This window comes from Gopherus flavomarginatus, chromosome 10 (assembly GCF_025201925.1).
Source record: "Gopherus flavomarginatus isolate rGopFla2 chromosome 10, rGopFla2.mat.asm, whole genome shotgun sequence".
Classification (NCBI taxonomy): Eukaryota; Metazoa; Chordata; order Testudines; family Testudinidae; genus Gopherus; species Gopherus flavomarginatus.
This window is the reverse complement of record NC_066626.1, coordinates 25,385,346-25,400,105: the sequence shown is the minus strand read 5'-3', so window position 1 is coordinate 25,400,105 and position 14,760 is coordinate 25,385,346. Positions and strand designations below refer to the sequence as shown.

General features: G+C 45.8%; 1 protein-coding gene across 2 annotated transcripts in view; it reads left to right on the top strand.

Annotated features, from left to right (window-relative positions):
• LOC127058980 (MOB-like protein phocein) overlaps positions 1–14,760 on the top strand; it is a 34,438-nt gene that overhangs the window by 9,588 nt on the left and 10,090 nt on the right. Inside the window, exons 1-3 of one of the 2 annotated variants that reach the window (XM_050969545.1) lie at positions 12,622–12,769; positions 13,960–14,022; positions 14,581–14,681. In XM_050969545.1, coding sequence (XP_050825502.1) covers positions 12,710–12,769; positions 13,960–14,022; positions 14,581–14,681 — 224 coding nt within the window. In that variant the 5' untranslated portion in view covers positions 12,622–12,709. Of the gene's footprint in view, positions 1–12,621; positions 12,770–13,959; positions 14,023–14,580; positions 14,682–14,760 lie in introns of those variants that run through there. The other variant, XM_050969547.1, reaches the window with a different exon arrangement.

The window sequence follows — 14,760 nt, the reverse complement described above, 5'->3', positions numbered from 1 at the left end:
AACTTTAACAGTAATAGCGTGGCAAATACCACTACTTAAAAAAAAAAAGCCAATCTATTATTAGACTACCAAAATAACTGTGAAATCACAATTCCAAGAAAAATGTAAGGAAATTATAGACCAATCCTGAGCCCATTGAAATTAATGGCAAGAGGATAGGACTTTTATTAAAAGATGCTACTTTTATTCTCTAATATTGTGAGTTAGGGTTTAATGGTCTAAGCTGGACTTCCTGAAACCATAACTGTATTTTGTATTGATCATCTGCTGATAATGTTAGCTCAGTCGTTTGATCTTCCAAGGTAGATAAGCATTGCCAACTGTGGCTGTTTTAGAGGAGACCTTAAGTCAAGATCCCTGTGTCACATAATGATCTCATGTGACCTGATGTCTTTAGCTAAAATGCCCCCTACCCCAGTTTTGTAGTATCAGTTGGCTACCACCACCTCTTCATAGATGTCTGCTTGCACTACAGTGGGTCTGCATCCGAATTGGGCAAAATCATGTGGTTATTACCAGTTTGAGACAAACTCCTATTGACTTGTCTGATAGTCTGCAAAGTGTTTTAGAATGAAAGCTGCTGAATAAATGCAAAGTCATGTATTGGCATAAAAATGAAGCCTAAACACTTATCTACCTTGAAAGCTGCCCCATTTCAATTTTACTTCATGATTCTAGTGATGCATTTTATTTCTGAAACACAAGATTACTGTACCCAAGGGGTAGGCAACCTATGGCACAGGTGCCAAAGGCGGCACACGAGCTGATTTTCAGTGGCACTCACACGCCTGGGTCCTGACCACCGGTCCAGGGGGCTCTGCATTTTAATTTAATTTTAAATTAAGCTTCTTAAACATTTTAAAAACCTGATTTACTTGATATACAACAATAGTTTAGTTATATATTATAGACTTATAGAAAGAGACCTTCTTAAAATGTATTACCGGCACGCAAAACCTTAAATCAGAGAGAATAAATGAAGACTCGGCACACTACTTCTGAAAGGTTGCTGACCCCCGCTGTACCCTAACTATTTTAAAACCAATGGACTGTGCAACCCAAATGCTAATAAACTTGTGCAAATGCACCTTCTGCTACCACAGCAATTATGTTGCAATCACTTATCTTCTTTGATGATGCTTGTGTTCTAGGATTTAAACAGGTCACATGATAAGTTGAATCTTTGAGCTGACAGAGATTTAAAATATTAACAGCCTAGTTTGTTTTTGTAAGCTAACTATTCATAGAAAAGAATTGGGGTAGAGATTGTCTTTGAACGTAGGTCACTAGGTAAGCCTAATATTTGAGAGTCCCTCTGAATAAGTCTTTTAAAGATAAAATGCACACAGGAGTCTTATTTGTAGTGGCTATCTCTAGGGGCTTGATGCCCCATGTACCAGGCTACCAGGAGTGGGCATTATAGTTTTTGCAGATGCATTTTTCAGCAAGGGAGACCTGAGGGATACAGGTTTCCTTAGCATGTATCCCACTGATTATTTATATTTAGTGACTAAGAGTCCTAGTCATGGACCAGGACACCATTGTGCTAAGTACTGTACAAGCAGCCCACATTCGCTTGGGTGTATTTAGCATGCTAATGTTGCTACAGGTCCTTCACCCAGTGTTCTGCTCCCTCCTTATGTTCTCAGGTCTCTGAGATTTTCAGCACTTCTGAAAATCAGGCCATTTATATAAGTGCCCAAAATGGATGTAGCTTCTTAACTTTATGTAATTGAAAATTTGGGGGATTTAAGATCTGTTTTCTCATCTGCAAACTGGGCTAATGCCTTCCTACTTGTTTGTGTTTGTGAAGTGTGTTGAATTTCTTGAAAAAAAGGGTATTATAGTTTACAAGTGCAAAGTAATAGTGTGGCCCTGAATCCACTCTGCACTATAAATAAAGTGCTTAGATGACGGATGGACCAATATGCACAGATTACATATAATGTGAAAGTTGTTTTTATTCTGCAAGGCTATCACTGAGGGCAGGGACAGGATGACTTAGTAACTGATTTATCTGCCACGGTCATATCAATTTGAAGTCAATGACTGTGTGCCAGTAGTTACCCCTCAGGTTTTATTGCAGGGAGGGCAGCAACCTGTTAAAAATTTTCACTTCTAGCTGTTTATCCCGTATCAGAGGTTGTCTATTTCCTCCTCTGCTTTATAGACTAGAGGTAGGTGAAATGGGGAGGTACAGGTACTTCTGTTCACCTCTGGACTTTCTCCCCAGCCTTTCAATAACTACATATGATTGTGGGAGTGGGGGCATACGTATGCCTTTCAAACTTCATTCCCCTTCGGCCACCTTATAGATCCTGCCTAGAAGCAACTGTCTTGTCTTCAGGAAACTTTGTTGCTCAGGCTGGCTCCATCGCCTGTGATAATGAGGCAGGAATGTGCCTTTATGAGGCTTCTAAGTGAAAAAGCACATTATAGCCAGAAGCCCTAATCCTGCAAAAATAATAAGAACAAAAACATAAGAGCAGCCATGCCGGGTCAGAATAAAGGTCCGTCTAGCCCAGTATTCTGTTTTCCGACAGTGGCCAGTGCCAGGTGCCCCAGAGGGCATGAACAGAGCAGGTAATCATCAAGTGATCCATCCTCTGTCGCCCATTCCCAGCTTCTGGCAATCAGAGGCTAGGGACACCATCCTGCTTAATAGCCACTGATGGACCTATCCTCCATTAACTTAACTGGTTCTTTTTTGAATGCTGTTATAGTCTTGGTCTTCACAACATTCTCTGGCAAAGAGTTCCTCAGACTGACTGCATTGTGTGAAAAAAAATGGTACTTCCTTTTGTTTGTTTTAAACCTGCTACCTATTATTTTCACTTGGTGACCCACTAGTTCTTGTGTTAGGAGAAGGAGTAAATAACACTTCCTTATTTACTTTCTCCACACCAGTCATGACTTTATAGACCTCTATCATATATCTCCCCTTAGTCGTCTCTTTTCCAAGCTGAAAAGTCCCAGTCTTATTAATCTCTCCTCATATGGAAGCCATTCCATACCCCATATAATTTTAGTTGCCCTTTTCTGAACCTTTTCCAATTCCAATATATCTTTTTTGAGATGGGGCGACCACATCTGAACGCAGTATTCAAGATGTGGGTGTACCCTGGATTTATAAAGAGGCAATATGATATTTTCTGTCTTATTATCTATCCCTTTCTTAATGATTCTGAACATTCTGTTTGCTTTTTTTGACTGCTGCTGCACATTAAGTGGATGATTTCATTAATATTAAATAAATTGGACAAATACTCGCTCTGACTTTCACTCATGAAAAATGAGGGTGCCGGTTAAAAAAAATAGTGAAATGATTCTTTAAACACTCATCTAACTTGATAAAATTTAACATGGTTGGACAAATGCCAGACATAAGTAACTAAATACTGGGAGGGAGAGAGGCTTAAAGTCTCACTTAAAACTTATTGGTTAAAAAATACCATTAATTTCTTTTCTCTTTGACTTGCAAAAACTGTGAACTAATTGAAGATTGATAGAGCTGATACATATTGCCTTCTGACAGATGTGTTTTTCAGCTCGATTTATTTGCATTTTGGAAGCTCTGCTGTCCTTGAATTGAAAGTCAGGGACAAGCAGCTATCAAAACCCTAACTTCTGTGCTTAAGTATGGAAAGGAAAAAAATCAGTGCCTAGTGGCAGGGGAACCCCTCCAGCTAATGAGTGTGTCTGCCTTGTCCCATGCTTAGCTGAGCAGAATGCCATCTTTCAAGGCATTCATTAACTTTGGATTGTACCAGGTCTAAATAGGATGGAATATGAATCAGATATTTTTACTAATCCTTCATTGTAGACCACTATTTTCCACCTCTGATTTTATCACCCTTCACACAGAAGTGCCATGTTCAACCTTTTGACTGAGAAAACAAGCAATTGCTGAGCCTGGAATGCTGGCCTACAATGTGCTTGCAGGCTGGGAAGCTAATTACCATTCAAAGCAAACTGCATTCATGCACTAAACTGTCACCTGTTCAACATTACTATGTACATCCTGTATGGAACTGCCAACCCAGTCATGCTGTTAGCTCCCTGAGGTAGTTTCCGGGTATCTGTGCTGGAGCCCTGAGGATCCCCTATTTCCCATCACTTTATCTTGCTCAGGTTTTAACTGTCAATCTGGTCACTAAGAACAGGACTGGTCTCTCTATGAATGCTCTTAGTGACATTCCCCAAGCAAAACAAAAACTCAGAATGATTTAACAGCAGGAAACAAAGTTTACAATGTAGATTATGAACCCTTTAATGTTGGGAATAGGCAAAAGATACACTAAATGCGCCATCAAACTGAAAATGACCCTGCAAGGGATGAAAGGAAAAACTTTACAGCTTGAAAGTGTATCTCATTCAGAATTTGCTTGGTGCAATAAGAATGCATGCTCTATGGCCCTTATGCACCTTTATTCAAGGACAGAGGTGGCTACAAACATTTTGATGTAGCAAGATAATTTATTTACCTTTTCAACTGATAAAAATTCCTTACCCCACCCCTTTTTATTTATCTTCCTTGCTACCAAGATGTTCAGTGTCATCCACCTTCTGATCCATCTGTCCTGTCCTATTTAATCCCCCCCTCCCAAGTGGTTCTATTTTGCCTTCCACTCTCTACAGGCATAGCTGTCTCTGGCCTGGTCTACACTACGCGTTTATACCAATTTTAGCAGAGTCAAACCGATTTAACGCTGCACCCATCCACACAATGAGGCCCTTTATATCGATATAAAGGGCTCTTTAAACCGGTTTCTGTACTCCTCCCCGACGAGAGGAGAAGCGCTGAAATAAGTATTACCATATCGGATTAGAGTTAGTGTGGCCGCAAATCGACGGTATTGGCCTCTGGGCGGTATCCCACAGTGCACCACTGTGACTGCTCTGGACAGCAATCTGAACTCGGATGCACTGGCCAGGTAGACAGGAAAAGCCCTGCAAACTTTTGAATTTCATTTCCTGTTTGGCCAGCGTGGAGAGCTCACCAGCACAGGTGACACGCAGAGCTCATCAGCACAGGTAACAATGCAGTCTCCTGAGAATCAAAAAGAACTCCAGCATGGACCGCAGGGGAGGTACTGGATCTGATCGCTATATGGGGAGAGGATTCTGTGCTAACAGAACTCCATTCCAAAAGACGAAATGAAAAAACATTTGAAAAAATTTCCAAGGCTATGATGGAGAAAGGCCACACCAGGGACTCAGTACAGTGCTGTGTGAAAGTTAAGGAGCTCAGACAAGCCTACCAGAAAACCAAAGAAGCAAATGGAAGGTCCAGGGCAGGGCCGAAAACATGCCGCTTCTACGCTGAGCTGCATGCAATTCTAGGGGGCTGCGCCACCACTACCCCACCCCGTCCATGGATTCCGAGGTGGGGGTGGTAATCTCCGCCATGGCTGAGGATTCTGCGGACGGAGAAGATGAGGAGGAGGAAGAGGAGGACGAGCTTGCAGAGAGCACACAGCACTCCATTCTCCCCAACAGCCAGGAGCTTTTTCTCACCCAGACGGAATTACCCTCCCAGCCCTCCCAAGCCAGTAGCCCAGACAATGAAGCCATGGAAGCGACCTCTGGTGAGTGTACCTTTGTAAATATAAAACATGGTTTAAAAGCAAGTGTTTTTTAATGACTGATTTGCCCTGAGGACTTGGGATGCATTCGCGGCCAGTACAGTTATTGGAAAAGTTTGTTAACATGTCTGGGGGTGGAGAGGAAATCCTCCAGGGACATCTCCATGAAGCTCTCCTAGAGGTTACTCCAAGAGCATTTGCAGAAGGCTTCTGGGCAAGGCAGCCTTATTCCATCCACCATGGTAGGACACTTGACCGCGCCATGCATGTAGCAAGTAATCTGGTATCATTGCATGACAAAGCCTAGCTGCGTATGGTCCCGATTATTGCTGGCATTCAAGCAACATCCGTTCTTTATCTCGCTGTGTTATCCTCAGGAGAGTGATATCGTTCATGGCAACTTGGCTGAAATTCAGGAATTTAATTAAGGGGACAGAGATGGCTATTCCTACTGGGCTGTTTGCCTGTTGCTTAAAAGAAATCCTTCCTTGCAGGTAGCCAAGTGGAGGTAATGGCGCTGAGCTTTTTCGTGTTTGGCTAGCAGGGATCTTTCCTGCTACCAGCCACGCGGTGGGGGAAGGGGTAAAGCGATCATCCCAGAGAATTGGATGTGGGGGGCGGTTTTTGCTGCTGCATGTTAACAGGAAAGAAGCAGCACTGAACGGGCTTTGCTTGGTATTTGGGAAAGGAGGGCACTGTGTATATGAAGGCTGCAGAAGCTGAAAGACAATGGCTTACCATGGCCACATGCAAGCTGAATTCTGCTGCCTGGACCTGCATCTGTGAGACCTCTAACACTAGAGCCGCAGGTACTCAATATTAAGATGCAAAATGCGACCTTGTAGTGAAATCACATGTGCTATGTAAGGTGAATAGTGTTGTTCACTGTGAAAGAGTATAACCATTATTCTGTAAAATGTATCTTTTAAATACTTCTCTCCCTTTTTTACCTCCCTCATGCAGCTGCAAATTTTTCAAGCCTCCCTACTCCATCCCGAAGGCTATCTCAGATAAGGTGGAGGAAAAAAAGGACGCAAGACGAAATGTTCTCGGAAATCATGGAAGTGACCCGCAATGAAAGAGCTCATCTGAATGAGTGGAAGGACGTGGTATCAAATTACAGGAAAGATGCCAGTGAATGTGAGGACAGGAGGGACCAACGTGAGGATAGGAGGGACGAACGTGAGGAGAGGAGGGGCGCTCGAGATGAGAGGTGGCGGCAGGAAGATCAGAGGTGTAGGCAGGAAGATCAGCGGTGGCGGGATGCAACGCTGGGGCTGCTGCGTGATCAAATGGACATCCTCCGACGTCTGGTGGAGCTTCAGGAATAGCAGCAGGCTCACAGAGTGCCACTGCAGCCCCTGTGTAACCACCCTCACCACTTACCATGTTCCATATCTTCCTCACCCAGACGTGTAAGAACGCATGGGGGAAGGCTTCGTGCACCCACCCACTCCACCCCCGTGGACAGCCCAACCAAAAGGCTGTCATTACTTTGAAATATTTTTAGTGGCCTTTTCCTTCCCTCCTATCCTCCTCCCAAACCACACCCGGGATACCTTGTCAGTTCTCTCCCTCTTTTTATAATGACTTTTTAATAAAGAATACATGATTTTTAAATGATAGTGACTTTATTTCCTTAAGCAAGCTGTAATCGAAGGAGCAGGATGGGTTGCTTACAGGGAATGAGTCAATCAAGGGTGGGGGGGTTCATCAAGGGGAAACCAACACAATAGTCACACCTGGCCCTTGATGAAACTCGTTTTCAAAGCTTCTCTGATGCACACCGCTTCGTGGTGTGCTCTTCTAATCGCCCTGGTGTCTGCCTGTGTGTAATCAGCAGCTAGGTGATTTGCCTCAGCCTCCCACCCCACCATAAAGGTCTCCCCCTTACTCTCACAGAGATTGTGGAGCACACAGCAAGCAGCAATAACAATGGGGACATTGGTTTGGCTGAGGTCTGAGCGAGTTAGTAATGTGCGCCAGCGCTCCTTTAAACGGCCAAATGCACATTCTACCACCATCCTGCACTTGCTCAGCCTGTAGTTGAACAGCTCCTGACCACTGTCCAGGCTGCCCGTGTATGGCTTCATGAGCCATGGCATCAAGGGGTAGGCTGGGTCCCCCAGGATAACTACAGGCATTTCAACATCCCCAACTGTTATTTTCTGGTCTGGGAAGTAATTCCCTTGCTGCAGCCGTTTAAACAGAGTAATGTTCCTGAAAACGCGAGTGTCATGAACCCTTCCTGGCCATCCCACGTGGATGTTGGTGAAATGTCCCTTGTGATCCACTAGTGCTTGCAGCACCATTGAAAAGTACCCCTTGCGGTTTACGTACTGGGTGCCCTGGTGCTCCGGTGCCAAGATAGGGATATGGGTTCCATCTATCGCCCCCCCCCAGTTAGGGAATCCCATTGCGGCAAAGCCATCCACTATGACCTGCACGTTTCCCAGAGTCACAACCTTTCGTAGCAGCAGCTTAATGATTGCTTTGGCTACTTGCATCACAGCAGCCCCCGCAGTAGATTTTCCCACTCCAAATTGATTCCCCACTGACCGGTAGCTGTCTGGCGTTGCAAGCTTCCAGAGGGCTATTGCCACTCGCTTCTCCACTGTGAGGGCTGCTCTCATCTTGGTATTATGGCGTTTCAGGGCAGGGGAATGCAAGTCACAAAGTTCCATGAAAGTGCCCTTACACATGCGAAAGTTTCACAGCCACTGTGAATCGTCCCACACCTGCAAAACTATGCTGTCCCACCAGTCTGTGCTTGTTTCTCGGGCCCAAAATCGGCCTTCAATGGCTAGAACCTGCCCCATTACCAGCAGGATCTCCAAAGCGCAGGGGCCCGCGGTTTGAGAGAATTCTGGGTCCATGTCCTCATCACTCTCGTCGCCGCTCTGCCGTAGCCGCCTCCTCCTTGCCTGGCTTTGCAGGTCCCAGTTCAGCATAGACTGCACAAGAATGCGCGAGGTGTTTACAACGTCCACAATTGCGGTCTTGATCTGAGCAGGGTCCATGCTTGCTGTGCTATGACGTTTGCACAGTTCACCCAGGAAAAAAGGCGCGAAACGGTTGTCTGCTGCTTTCACGGAGGGAGGGATGAGGCTGTACCCAGAACCACCCGCGACAATGTTTTTTGCCCCATCAGGCACTGGGATCTCAACCCAGAATTCCAAGGGGCATGGGAGACTGCAGGAACTATGGGATAGCTAAGGGATAGCTACCCACAGTGCAACGCTCTGGAAATCGACCCTAGCCTCGGTACATGGATGCACACCACCGAATTAATGTGCTCAGTGTGGCCGCGTGCACTCGACTTTATACAATCTATTTTACAAAACCAGTTTATGTAAAATCAGAATAATCCTGTAGTGTAGACGTACCCTCTCTCTTTTTCCTTCTCTCTGTCCTCCCCTAGCAGGCACTTTCCCCCCTTCCTCCCTAACCTCCATCCCCATCTCAGCAGAATTTATTCTATCTCCATTCCTCCTCTCTGCTTTCCATCACCCCCTACTAGCACTCAGATAACAATGATGATGTGCATGGTATTAGACCTGACATTCCCTCCTCCCTGTCCTACAGAAGCTGTTCCATCTCTGTGAGAGTTTTTTCCTTTGCCAGCTCTATTTCTATATCTGCATTTGTTCTATATGCACCTCCAGTGACAGCTACTGTACCCAGGTCAGGCGCCAGTGCAGGTGGGAGTGCCTGGCTTGTTTCAGCCCAGAACCAAGGCGAACCCTTCTCATGCTTGCTCACTGCAGCCTGCAGCCCTTGGGTACTTATTAGCCTTTATATTCACTTCAGGGACCTGAGATGCTTTGTGTCTATTTTGCCATTAACATACTAGCTTGGTGGAAACCAGACCAATTTTGCAGCCCTCTCTCTATCCTCCTGAAATACTACTTTTATAATGTTTTGACACCTTTTGCCTTTTTTTTTCTGGTACTGAAAGAATTAAATTCCCCTTTAATGACATTATAACTTTTTACTACTTTTTCACTTCAATTTTTTTAATGTTATTTCTAGTATTTCTAGAGAGGGGAGAGACTTTGCTTCGCTCTGGACTCGTGCCCACAATTCTATGTGACGACCAGAGAAGCGTATCGTCTGCTGCTGGACGTAGTGCAAGGAATGCTAGGATCTGGGAATCCTGGTGCCATAGGTGAAGAACATGGATCACACTATCGTCACTCCAAGAGCTAGAACCATGCTAGAGAGGACCCTGAAGGATACCATCTGCTGCCAATATATGGAAAACCTGAAACAAAAGCCAGGCCAGGGAAAGGCATTCAAGGTGATGTGCAAGTGGGATGCCAGCAACTCTTCCTCCCCAGGAACAGTTTCACCCAATTTGCCAACTGGAGATTCATCCACAGGGCCTGGTTCTACTGTGTTCTGCTGAACGGAGCCATCCGCCACAGGAATCGGGACAAGCAATGCAGGAAGTGCGGCTATGCCAACAAGATGTTACCCCACATCGTGTGTTGCTGCAAGCCCCATTCCAGAGACTGGCAGCTGTGACGCAATGCCATCCAAGATCACCTGGCCAGAGCCATCCCGCCACTTGTGGGGAAGGTTACAGTGAACTCTGCCATCCCCAGAACTGGCCATCATCATCACCAATGTGGACTGAAAGAAGATCATCATGGTGGACATCACAGTGCCCTTTGAGAACATGATCCTGGCCTTCCATGATGCCCGAGCTCAAAAAGTGGAGAAATATGCCCCTCTGGCCGAAACCTTGAGAGCTAAAGATTACCAGGTTAAGACGCGCACAAATCATCAGAGCCTTGGGTGCATGGGATCCAGTAACAAGTGAGTGTTTAGAGAATGCGGAATTGGTCAACGCTACGCTTGGCTGATGTGGCAACTTATGGTGTTGGATGCCACCAGATGGTCGAGGGACATCTACATAGAACACATCACTAGACATCAGCAATACCAGGAGGGATGAGCTGGAGTGCCGATGAGAAGCACAGTCAATAAAGTAACTAAAATACTTCCCTCATGGATTATATTTTCTAAATGGACAACCTACCTAATTCTCAATTACTAAGGGACTAGCTTCATTCATTCATATATGTGCTTTCCACAACCAACTCTCTGTATAACTTTTCAAAAGTGATGTACCCAAATACTTGGATGTTAAGATCTAAACTGTAGTCTTAAATTTACTCACCTAAATTTGGGTTGCTGCTGATTACGCACTATACGTATCTAATGACTTTAAAAACAAACTTTGTATTTGTGGATAATCTAAGCACTATACTCAGAAGTACAGACACTCTTTTCTCAATCTGTGTATTATATAATTTTAACAATAGCTTTAATAAAATGTTTATGTCTAGGGCTCAGGGCCCCATTGTGCTCAGAGCTGTGTAGCCATTTGATATAAGATAGTCCTGGCTGCAGACAGGTCAGAGATAATGGCAGGATGCAACAGCAGGATGTTTGAAGAAATTAACTTCACAGGAATTTCTGCACATACAGGCATCTTGTTTGCAAAATAACAACCTGGTTAGCTTGCTAGCCTTTTGGAGCCAAGTTCACATCTGATAAAAGTAGGTATAACTTATTTTAGGGGAAGTTGTATGGTATGTCAAGGAAGCTCTATGGCCTGTGTTATCTAGGAGGTCAGACTAGATGATTGCAGTAGTCCCTTCTGGCCTTTGAATCTATGAATCCTACTAATTATTTTTGTGAGGCCAGGATCTTTTCTTAGGTGAAACTCCTTCATGTAGGTGTTCTGAGGCCATGGGTTCCTATCATCTGATGTGCAATGGAAGAGCAAGCAGAGGGGAACATTTCTGTAAGACACCACGGATTTTCCTCTTGAGAAAAATCAGAAAGGAAGCCATATTCCTTACTGTCTGGGATCTCTCTTATCCCAGATGGCTCAGGTTTCGTTGTCTGACCGCAAAGAGACAGGCAACAACCAGCAAGAATCCCACTATCAAGTTCTTTATTGTAGCATGCCATACAACAGAGAACTGCCCATCTCACTCCATACAGAACCAGCCCCCCTTCACAAATTCAGACTGCTTTTTATTAGCTATTCCGTCGTGTCATCACTGTATCTTCCCAGCATTTGTTCCCAGCATACAAAACAAAGAACAACTGTTACTTCTTGATAACTTCATGCTTAGTACAAAAAAGAATACGTTACTTTAAAAAGTGTCTGTAAGCATTTTTCTTTCCCAGCCTCTACATTCTCTTATCTAGCAAGGTCACACAGATGTCTGTGCTGGCCTGTCTAACCCAGCCAGTAAATTAACCAGTAGGCCTTGCTGTGTTATTGCTAAGCTGAACTGGGGGGCTAAGCAGAATTAGGCCAGAACTATACTCATCATTACTGTCTAAATACAAGCCATGTAAGCTCTGAGAAGGGGACACTGGAACTTTTCCTTTTGGTGTGGACTGGCCCAAGGGTTACTTTTTGTTAGAGACTTTCTGATTGGCGATGAGGGTCGATCCCAAGTCCTTAAGAGTCTGGACTGACCCTTGCGGAGATGGCTCCAGGGCACTTTTGACTGGTGTGATAGGCTGGGGACGCTGTACCACATGGCCCTGGCTCTGAACCTGGCCAAGTGAGGGCCTGCAGGCTGGGGCTGGCTTTGCACAACATGGGGGAGCTCACACAGCTGCATGTCAGCAGGGGCATTATGTGCTATGGGGTAAGGGGCAGCTGCCTCCCGACTTTCCCCAGCTCTAGACGTGCCCCCCTCAGGGACAGCCAGACACAGCCGAGGCCCCGCCCACGCCCCCTGGAAGCGCGCGGGCCGGTGACCCAGCTCGCGCTTTCCCTTCCTCCGCACACACAGCGCGCGCACGACGGGGCGCGACCCCCGGCCTCCAGAGGGTTATTCTACCTCCCGCTGCCACTCCCGCCTCCCCACCGGCTCTTCCGCCTGCCTCCCTCCGCGGAAACTGCTTCACCCACAACCGCCCCCCCCCAGCTCGCCCGCCCCTTTCTGGTCGTCACGCGGGCTGTTCCATCTTCTTTCGCCCCTCCCCACCAGCAGCTGTTCCGGAGCCTCCCTCCCTCTGCTCCCGCCGCGCCTGTTCCTCCCCCTCTTCGTCAGCGGCCGCCGCATCCGGGTCCTGGCGCCGCTGTCACTATGGTCATGGCGGAGGGGACGGCAGTGCTGAGGCGGAACAGGCCGGGCACCAAGGCCCAGGTGAGGCGCCGCGCCCCAGCCGCCTCCTGCCCGCGAGGGGCCGGCAGGAGCCGGTCCGGTGCGTCCCGGCGCGGAGCCGTTGGGCCTGTCCGGCCCCGTGCGGGGCTGGGCGGTGCGGCCCGCAGCGGGCTCTGGGCCCTGCTCGCCTGTCAGGGACCCGCGCTCGGGCTGTCACCGGAGCCGGGCCGCTCTGGGCTGTCCCGCGCCCGGCTGGCGCTGCTCTCCGGGGGCTCGCTCTGTCTGCCCCGCAGGGCTGGTGGCGCTTCTCGCCGCCCGGAGTGTGGAGCCCCCTGCCCGGCTGGTGGGGATGAGCCTGCTCCGGTTTTAGCCTTGTCAGCTAAGAAAGGGGTTTTCTCCACCGGGGTTGGCCGGGAGCCCCGCTCCCAGGGCAGCAGCTACATGTGCGGGAGTCTCGGGTCATAGGAAAGAGTCGCTGAATGTTGGTGACTCCAGCTAACGTAATCTTACATGTACGTGCCTCGCTTCATCCTGATCGCGTGTGAGTGCGTATGAATTACTTCACCAGCCTGTGGCAGGCAGCCACTGAGGTGAAATTGGACACCTTTTTAACGGCATCTAATGATGTTACACGATGGTTTAGGATGAAAGTGAACAAAACATTCAAATAGAAGCAATCAGGCAGGATATTTGGTAGGATGAAAGAATAATAGTTAAGTGTCTTGGCTGAGTTAGGCCAACACCCCATCATAACAACCCAGAGTGCTGCTGGAAGTACCACATTACTCCTATCTTGCTGGTCACTTGTGAAATCACTTTAATACCTCTTCCTTCAGAACCCTGGACTTCTTTTTGTGGTCTTTAAGTGTTAACCAGGTCTGACTCTTCTTAGCATATGAAAAGGAATGAAAGAGATGACATTTCCAGTATTACAAGTCAAGCAAAGCTTTAGCTTTAATTTTAAGATATGAATAACTTTGTGGTAGCTCCTTTATTGTAAGTTTCATAGTTTGGTTTTTAGGAGGGTGAGCATCAGTCCTATATAGTCCTTTACAACTTTGCTTCCTCTCTTTCTAGATGTAGTTTTCCTGTTTGCTGAAACTGTAAAGGTTATTTTCGTACAGCCTGTTGAAGTTTCCTGATATTAAGCATTCAGAATTTGCTGCAAATGTCATGCTATCTTTTCCACCCTTTATTAAACTGGTTTAAATTTGTTTTTTTTTTTCCAATAGGATTTTTACAATTGGCCTGATGAATCCTTTGAAGAAATGGATAGCACACTAGCTGTTCAACAGGTATTTTTTGTTCTAATAAATATTTTTTCATGTGTATAAGTTTAGTCACCCAAATCTTGTGACTTTTGGCAAGATGTGAGCAACAGGGCACATTCTCTTCTTGGTTGTGATATAGTTGTTCAAAATTAACTTCATAATTCCATAGAGAAATAGAAATCGGTGTACTGGTTAATACAGTAATTTTTGTGTGTAGAAACACTAGAATCCTGGTTTCCAGTTTCACCAGTTGAACAGGTTTTATTGCTACCTGGTAAAACTCTCTGCTCCTCTTACCATTTCTCATTCAGGGAAGACATGTTTTTCACACACTATATTTTGGGGACATTTGCTTTGTTCCTTCTCCACATATTGCTACTTTTTTTATTTTTTTCGTCCTCTTACTTTGGTCCATCAACATAGCTGTTCAATTCCAGCTAGACTAAAGAAATAAGTAGCTGTTATCCTTACTGTAGTGGCTAGTAGGTATATATCAAAGTAGCTAGAGTTGTGGCACAGTCCTAAATATGGAGTCTTACTATCTTTAAACAACTTTCAGAAATGATTACTTTTTCTTCTCAGTATATCCAACAAAACATAAGGGCAGACTGTTCTAACATTGACAAAATCTTGGAACCTCCTGAAGGGCAGGATGAAGGTGTATGGAAGTATGAACATTTACGGTAAGAATTCATGCTTTGTCAAAATGTAGAATCAGGAATCTCACCACACTGATTAGCAGTAGTAATGAATCATAATAGT